At 44.2% G+C, this 9,486-nt stretch overlaps 1 protein-coding gene across 2 annotated transcripts in view; it reads left to right on the top strand.

The window, feature by feature from the left end:
* The first annotated feature begins 754 nt into the window (after positions 1–754).
* Positions 755–9,486, top strand: part of LOC121003238 (peroxisomal N(1)-acetyl-spermine/spermidine oxidase-like) — a 130,199-nt gene continuing 121,467 nt past the window's right edge. The window contains exon 1 of one of the 2 annotated variants that reach the window (XM_040434908.1): positions 755–1,119. In XM_040434908.1, the coding sequence (XP_040290842.1) occupies positions 864–1,119 (256 nt within the window). In that variant the 5' untranslated portion in view covers positions 755–863. The remainder of the gene's footprint in view (positions 1,120–9,486) is intronic. The other variant, XM_040434907.1, reaches the window with a different exon arrangement.

The following is a 9,486-nucleotide window of genomic DNA, read 5'->3' as shown; positions in this document are numbered from 1 at the left end:
AACAACCCCAACACATGTTTCGTGTTGTGCTTCCTCAGGGGGTAGAGAAAGATATAGCACACCTACCAGATATATATACCTCCCCTAACCAAGCTAACACCTGTTGCATAAATATACATAATAGAAAACACCTACAACTGCCGGCTCACTGGAATATTCAGCAATATGGGGCGTTACTTCTGGCCACGTGCTGCTGCCACCATTCTAATGCTGCCATCGGCCTGCCACTTCTACTACCATTCCCACAATGAGGCTTCTTGGCCTACTGATATGTGCTGCTGCTTCCACACCCCACTGTAACTTCCAAACCTTCACACTGAGATTGGGCCATCAAGTGGGAAAAATATATGCCGAGGGATGTCAAACTTCAAGGCATCGAAACAGAAGAAACATGGCAGAAACTACAGCCAAAAAGGGTAGCATCACAACGTAGCTTTTTGTGGCAGCCTTTGGTGCAATTTTTTTATTAAAAGACAGAAGTGGGTTAGAAGTGAATGAGAAATATAAAGGAAGGGCTTATACTTCTCCTTTCTGCTGAATCCACTTCTAGATTTGGCTCAAAAACATTTATACCAGCCCAATAAGATTAAATATACCGCATGCAGTAAAAAAATAAAAGACCAAAATGTGTATAGGCCTCCTTAAATATGTGGATGCTGCAGAAGATGCCAAAATCGTAATAGAGCAGGAATCTGTTGACAACTTAAAACTTGGCTGCATTTCATGCACTGCATAGCTGGGGAAACATATCTGCTTCCAGAACCCAGACAGAATCGTGAGCAAGCGGGGGACACTGCACACATCTTCGTTGCATCTCCTACTTTGATCACCACTTTAAAGGAGAAACAAGACGAGTTATTAAGATGCAGACCGGGCTGGCTATCAGGCTCCACCTCCTTGTCACCCTGCCACTTTTGGCACTCTCCGATACCAAGCACAGCTCTATGGACTCAGAAGAACCAGAACCCTTGGGTTCTCAGGGTCCAGTCGTGGTAATTATCGGTGCTGGAATCTCTGGTATTGCAGCAGCAGAGAAGCTGCACAAACATGGCTTTCAAAATATAAAGGTCTTAGAGGCTACTGGAAGAACCGGAGGACGGATCCGTACAGAGCGTTTTGGTAATTGTATTTCAGTTGTTTTTTTTACAGTACAATAATGCCAGGGTAAACATCTAGATGGTGATAAACATGTGAGTGAAAACACAGGAAAGACATGTATTAAGACAAGCTGTTTGCCACAGGGTGGCACTGTTTATATAGGTGTTTAGGCTATGTTCACATCTGCAGCACAAACGTTTCCTGTTTCTCACATAGCCGGACCATAATGGGATCTGGAAGCTTTTATGGCATAAAATAGATGCAGCACCACTAGCTTTGCTTTGGTGGCCAAGAGTAAGAAATATAAAAAATTATTATTTTTAATATCACCTCTGCAGTGGCCTGGGGTTGGGTTCCCCAGAACACCGTCACTGTGTCACCGCATTTTGCTGCTCTCCAGAAGGGATGGTAAGGTATGGTGCACCCCAATGAGAACTAAGTCCAGAGAGTCAGGGTTTGCAGTAAACCAATGTGCTTTATTACTGAAAGAATTCAGGTGCAAAACAATACAGGCGAGGCATATGGCTGGGTTCTCCAGTCTCTTCACTGGTACAAGAGTTTGATGCTGAGGAAAGGCCTGAGCTACCTGTCTCTCAGAAGGCTAGTGGCAGAGTATCCCCGTCTAAGCGTCTTCTTCTGGTCACTCAATAGTCTGGCAGAGTCTCCTCTTCAAGGCACAGTTCCCTAACTGCAGAACACTATAGGTTCTGACTGCTTTCCTTGTGTATAGTTTCTGGCTAATCTAGAACCTTCTAGTGGGAGGCGTGAAGTGGAGAAGCTCAGCACAAACAAATACATTGTTACACTTTCCATCTCTCATAGGCTTACCTTAGAGCTGCAATGACACTGATTGGCAATGAAACAGTAGTTTTTACAGACAAAAAAATAAGTTTTCAGACATAACAACATAGCTAAACCAGACATTCAAAAGGTCAGTCTGTCTGATTTTGGTGGTAAACTAATCTGACTTTCTTCCATCCAAAAAACATGCCCTTTAAACCCGATGGTAGCTGTGGAACATTACCAGCTTCTCATTATTAATGATGAGTGACATAGGCAATATTCGAATTTGCTATATTTCGCAAATTATTGGCCCAATATTCGCCATAAATTAGCAAATTCGAGAATTCGTGATCTCGTCATTATTTACTTGATTGCAAAAATCGGCAATGTAATATATTCACGCCAAAAATTTGCGATTAGAATATTCGCGATCAACACTAAGGGGTAGGCAACTTTGGTTGCTAGGGATGTTGCTAAGTGCCGATATTCACGATAAATTCGCGATTAGAATATTCGCGATCAACACTATTCACGAATACGAATATATAGCACATATTCGCGAATTCTCGAACTGGCAATATTCGCTATTAAAATTCGCGATTCGAATATTCACACTCAACACTAATAACCACCTATAGCTACGCCACTGTCTATAGAGACTCTGCAGGCTTTGGAAGAACTCTTCATGGCAGTCTGTGGTGAATAGAGAAGAAAAAAAACAAGTGAACAACTGCGGTAGAGAAACATCAGTCACTGGATTACATTTATATATATTCTGTGTCTTTATTAGCAAATAAGATAGTTTTAACCCCTTCTCAACATCCGCTGTACATGTATGGCGGATGTCGGTTCTTTAAAGATGGTGCCCGCTCCAGTGAGGAGTGAGCGCCATAGCCGCTGGGTGCCTGCTGTTTCATACAGCAGACACCAGCAGCAAATGTCCGCGATCAGCAAACGTGAGTCGTGACCACAGTGTCTGAGAGGGCTAAAGCCAAGAACGCTTTCCCCCCAACGGAGATCAGGGAAATCGTTCTACACATGTCATGAGCCAGAGCCTGTACTAGGCTTCCAGGCTCATTAAAACCACCAAAAACCTCTTTATCTTATTAAATGATATATCTTCTCTAATATAATTATATATCACGCCCATGGTTCAATTATATATTAACACGAACACCAAAAAGTCAATGGGACACATATATATAAAAAATATTTTGCCATCTTTATTATTCAACAAAGTATAAATAAGGGTTCAGCAAATAGAAAGAGACACGATAGAGTATAGATACAGAGAACATAGCAAGGGGCATACACGTAGGGTGATATATGTCAAGGGTAGTACGCCTATCCAATCTGGAAAGCGCCTGACTGTATAGGGAGGGTGCTTAGGGACTGATGGTCCTCCCCCTCCCCCCTTTTCCCCTTAGGGGTATTTAGGAATCTGGCCCCGTCTCAGTAATGGTTAAGTAGGTTGCAGATTAGGGTCATTGAGGGTTAATCACTGGGGAACCTCCTTAGACAGGATGGGGGCGGTGCAGGAAATCCTGAAGGTCACATATACCTTCTCTCTGTCCTGGTCACTTCCTCTTGCAAGTGGAAGCAGATTGGTATGGACATACCCCTTTGCTCTGTCCACACCAGGAGTCCACAGGTGGTTCTGCCCTTTGGCTGCTTCCTGGTGAGTTACATGAGGAGGGGAGGGTTAGCTGTGCTCTGTTAGAGCAGCTTGAGCTTTACCCTGCCATCCTCCTCCCCTGTGCCTGCTTCTGGGGCTTTGTGCAGCTGCTGCTGCGGTATACATGCAGCTCCAGCGCTTCAGCGAAGGTCCGGCAGTCTGCTCGCCATTCCTCCTAACCCCCCCCCCGACTTTTATTATCCCCCAGCTTCCCGCGTGTGTGCGCCGTTTCTTTCGACCCATCCTGTGATGTCTGTGGTGCTGCGCTGTGTCAACGCCCCCCCTTCCTTCCCAGCTTCTGTTCCATAGCGTTAGGGCTAAGCAAGCCGGGCGGGATTGTTGGTCTCCCCGGTAATACAGGGCAAGATGGGGTCCTCACCCCTCCCCCTGCTGCTTTGGACGGCCTCCTTTAGCTCCCATGGCGCAAGCTAGGTCGCTTCGCCTAACCCCCGCCCCCCTTCCCCTGCAGCGTTTACCGGGTCCCGTACTGGGCACCGCTGGGCAGGTGAGTTTTCATATGTGCTGCTTGTTTTAGCTTCCCCCAGTCTCCTGTCCAGTATTATAGATTAACCCCTCGTGCTTGCCATGTCCGATTTCGGTGCACCTGTGCCTATGGCTTCTAAGGGGTATTCCTACTGTCCCAGCTTTGCGATCAGAGCCCCTTCCGTACAATGAGACTCTCTGGGTCTTATTTGCAGCCATTATGGCGACACCCCCCCCTCCTTCCTCCCCTTAACGCAGGCACAGGTGCGTTTTTTTCTTCCCTTAGGTTGCCTGGAGGCATGGCCGTAATGGATTCCACATGCGCCAGTCCTGTCGCCGTTCCTGGGTTTCAGGGAGAAATGGGCGCTCCAGATCCTCAGGTGGCTCTTATCATCGTCTTTAGGACGGATGTCAGGCGCATCGGAGGAGTCTGGTTATACAATCACCGTATCGAGGCTGTTGCCTGACCGTCACTCCAGGGCTCGGCCTGGTCGCTGCAGCCCGTACCCGCTCCTTTGGAGGTTCCGTCCCTCTCTGTGACTGGTGAGTACTGCGGGGAGGATGGTTCTTGTGCAGAGTTAGAATCACTGGTAGAGGCGGTGTCCCTGCCTTAATAAATAAAAAAAAACAAAAAAAAACAAAAAAAAAAAAACAATCTCGATGGTCGCTTAATGGCTTAAAAATAGGGTGGATTTACAGAGCCTGTAGGTTACCCGCACATATTTTCCTGGAAATTGGGCAACTCAGGTGCAGCCCTGAGCAACGGGATATCATTAGCATATATGGAGGTTTTTTCTGTCTATAAGTTTAAAAAATAAAAATTAAAAAAAATTAAAATTACTAACCGAATTAATATATTATAGGCATTAAAATATACAAATGAATAACAAAGGGTATTATAAAAAAATAAATAAAAAATAATAATAAATAATGGAACTGAGTATATATATATAATTAAAATTAAACGTGATTAAAAAGAATGAAATTATACTAATAATAAATGATTTAACAATGTAATTTTATGGATTAAAAAAAAAAAAAATGGAATATATATATTACGATAAAGGTATAAAAAAATAAATAAAAAATAAATAAATAAATACATATAAATAAATAAACAGGTTTGATCGATGTATATATTTATTATGTATGTTTATATTCTCCTGCATGAGAAGCCTTGCTTCTATCTTGTGTCTTGTTTATTGGCTGGCCTTTTTTGCGGATGTTTTTCAGGATAGATCAGTCCTGTCGGGTGTTCTCCCAATTTCCCTTTCAGCATGGAGTGTAGTGTTTAAAAAAAAAAATATATATAAAAAAAAAAAAAAAAAGTAGTACTGCCTGTTATGCTCCTATCTGCGGGCACTAGGCCGTGTGTATATAAAAAATGAAAATAAATAAATAAAATATATAAGCGTTTTATTTGGCCTTTCAACAATGACATACAGGACATGGTTAGTACATATATACGGAGGCGAGACGCAGAAGTAGTAATCCCTCTAGCATTCAGCTCTATAGCTCGTGGCTATGGATCTTCTTTTAATGTAAATGGTTGTGAGTTCATATCATCACAGCCGCAATTACGGTTTTCTCTTTCTGCAGTCTACGGTACGGGTCACCGTCCCAAGGTTCCGCTGGTATGGTTGATACCTGGGCACTGCTGCTGAGCTTCTAACATGTCTGTGCAGGCGGGCAGCTTGGTGGTGATGCACTTTCCTCATGTCCAGTGCTACAGGAGTTACAGTGCGGTGGGATCCAGTTGGGTCGAATCCAGGGGAGATGTACACGATGTTAGCAGTTCATGAGACTTTCTTCTAGTCCAGCTGGGTTGGTTGCCGTGAGGGCGGTATTAGTATACTGGTGCCACATGGTTTGTACGAAGCAGGGCTGCCCCTTGTTGAGTGGATATGGCGGAATCAGTAGTCGCAGGTATAACTAGATGGTAAGCCAGTAGCGGATAACCAGGTCCGTTCGTAGACATCGCTTAGGGTGGAGCCTTGATATAACACCATTCATGGAGTTACACTGTTAAACTGCAGCCTTTCATTCCCCGTTCGGATCTAGGTTGTGATGCGAGTCAGGCACACTGACTGGTCCTCTTGACAGGACTTCACAGGTCGGCATGGTGACCCTCCAAGCATTATTTGCATGTATCGTTTCATTGTATGGTAGGCGATACCGGTATAGTTAGGGAGTATTTAGTTTGGATAGTCACGTCCCGTCTCCTTCAGCCTTATGTTCTGGCTGATTGATATTTTCTCCAAGTTGTTTGTCTCTTCATTCAAGGCCGCACTGCGCAGGGGGTTGTTATTCCAGAATTTTTGTATGGGGTAATAGTACTCGGGATTGGGGTCCGTCTATACATGTCGATCCAGTTAATATAAAGGGGTGGGTACCTCCCCTCCGCCTGGTTTCGATCCGGCTGGTCGGTTCGTTTGGTATTCTGTAATGACTTCACGCATGGTGGGGCTCCAATTGTTTTTCCCTTTAGGTTAGGTTTTCCCCAGGCGGTTTGTGGGTGATTTGGGCCGGCGCTCTGGGCGCCCGGGGGGGTGTGTACCCGGACTGGTTTGTTCGGGTACGGTAAAATAAAATAAATCTGGTTGCATTTATTATCTATGCCAGTCTGGATAGGCACAACCCTGTTCTCTATATAGAGCTTTGAGGATACAATTCTGATTACTCCTACTGGGACACAGCTTTTATCATCTCCACTGGGACTCACCCATATGATATGGGCTTATTACACTGGGACTTTAATTGTGAGAAACATCTAGGTCTCCAGGAAAATCGAGTATTCATCGATTAAGGATATTGTTTTGTTAGTTGCTTTTTAATTTTATGCATGTATCTTACCTTCTCCAGAGCAAGGGGTGGCTCTCTTCGTCCAGAGCACCTTGCGTGATCAATCACAGTGAGCCATCCGTTTACTCTTTCCAAGTGCACTATGGTTTGACAATTTACCTTGGTCTTTAAAAAAAAAAAAAATAATAATAATAATAATAACAAAAAAGAAAATACTTTTTGGATGAAATATAACTATTCTGTGTCTAGTTGTGCGATCCTCTTTTGCGTGTTGTGGCTCGGGCTAATTGTTTTTTCTTTCAGATTTGGGGCGTTTAGCGGTTCGATGGCTGGCTTTCGTATACCTTCTGTGCGGTGCGGAGAGAGGAACAGAGGCTGGTGGGCGCTCTTTGGTTTTTCGAGAGGTGGAAGTCTTTTGGACAGGGATCCTGGAATTCTGGTGGTCATAACTCCTTCCAGAGGTGGTTGGTATAGAGTTCCGCCGGAGGCGCGGTGATGCTGGTGACCCGTGCTGTGGTAATGCGCCTTTGTCTATTCCAGAGCTCTGGACCTCATGTGTCCTGACATATGATTATCCCTTTCTCACCCACCTCCTCAGGCAGAGTGTCCCGTAGTCTCACTGCTCTTACCGTAAATAATCCTCTTCTATGTTGTGAAAATACATTCTTACCTCCAGACACAGAGAATGTTCCCCTTGTCACAGTCCGGAGGATAAATAGAAGAGGGGAGTGATCTCTGTACTGACCCCTGATATATTTATACACAGTTATTAGATCTCGCCTTAGTCGTCTTTTTTCTACAGTGAATAAACCTTATTTTGCCAATCTTCCAGGGTACTGTAGTTGCCCCATTCCAGTCATTACTTTAGTTGCCCTCCTCTGAGCCCAGAGCTGTACACAGTACTCCATGTGTGGTCTGACTAGTGATTTGAAAAGTGGTTGGACTATGCTCTCATCACGGGCCTTATTGGCCTTGGTTTTTAATGGGACCTGATGGTGTCTTCCTTTTGGGTGTTAATTTGGACAATTCCTTTTCTGGCCTGTACGTGAGCTAAAACAGACTCGGTTATGCTGGGTGGTGGTCGGAGCCCCGTTGGGAGAACGGGCCTCCTCCGTGGCGGCATTTGAGTACAGCGGAGATATGGTGGTAGCAGATGGAGTAACTGCCCGCTGGGAGTCCAGCGGTTGGCAGACAGCTCTGATGATTACGGTTTAACTTGCCCGCTGGGAGTTCAGCCTTTGGCATACCGTTCCGATATTATGGTTTATTAAGGTTTGCCGCTTTAATAAAGAAGCTGTGGCCAATCACCATCCAGCAATAAAGTGATACAGTTGTCGTGTCTTTTGTTATGGGTCAAGGTTGGGTAAAGGGGCCAAGGGTGAGTTAAAGGTGGTATCCCCTCCCCCTGTTACCCTGGATACCAGCAGTCTACAAAATACCCTGAGTCCCACAATAATGCCTAATCACATATATCCCAACAGCAAACTTGTGATGTTTCTATCGGGACATGTACAAAGAGGGTTCCGCCATATAATAGGATGCCTTCCATACATGTAAAATTCACCATAAACAAATGTGCTGTATCATATTTTCAGTGTCATTGGTCTCATGAACTGTGAAGCAAAAATTATAATGTACAGCTACTAATACGTAGCTACACCGTGACACTGTGTAGAGATGAGCACACCTGATCAGAGGCAACCCCAGAACATGGACAATTATACCCAGGTTAAAATTACATATATCCAAGTAACATACCCTGCGACATGATAGACCACTACTCAGATCTTGCCCCGAGCGCTGGCACCTCGATACGCGTTTCACCTCTCTTCAGGCCAGCAGGTGGAAGCACTGAACTGTAATATACATATTTCTATTTAGAATAACAGAGAAAATGTCATTATTCTATACAAATTGCAATCTGATGAACAGGAAAAAAATGGCTGATACATACATACAAATAGGGTCGTACACATACCAAAATGGCAAAAATTAAGTATCATCAAAAACTACAGAGCGTCTTGCAAAAAATTAGCCCTCACACATCTCCGTAGACATAACTATAGAAAAGTTATGGGGGTCAAAATACGGCAATGACAAGTGTGGTATTGCCATAATCGTACTGACCTGGAGAATGAAAAACACAAGTCAATTTTACTGCATAGTGAATCCAATAAAAACAAAACCCATAAAACTGTGTCGGAATTGCGTTTTTTTCCCCCCCAATTCCACCCCATTTAGAATTTTTTTCCAGCTTCCCTCTACATTGTACGCCATATTAAATGGTGGCATTAGAAAGTACAGTACAACCTGTTGCACAAAAAAACAATCCCTACATGGCTATGTGACTGGAAAAGTAAAAAAGTTATAACTCCAGGAAGGCAGGGAGTGAAAAACAAAAATGCAAAAGCTGAAAATTGCTATGTCAGGAAGGGGTTAATTGATTCTACAAAGGGGGTGCCATTTGCCTAATATCTCTGCGGCTCCAAAAGACCTTGTCCTGGCCCTGTTCCTCTGCCAGCAAGTGTCGCCCTGTGACTTAAAGGGGTTCTGCACTTTGTTTAAACTGATGATCTATCCTCTGGATAGATCATCAGCATCTGATCGGCAGGGGTCCGACCCCCGGGACCCCTGCCAATCAGCTG

Source organism: Bufo bufo, chromosome 6 (genome assembly GCF_905171765.1).
Source record: "Bufo bufo chromosome 6, aBufBuf1.1, whole genome shotgun sequence".
Lineage (NCBI taxonomy): Eukaryota > Metazoa > Chordata > Amphibia > Anura > Bufonidae > Bufo > Bufo bufo.
Note: the sequence above shows the minus strand (reverse complement) of the source record. Positions and strands in the feature narration are given on the sequence as shown.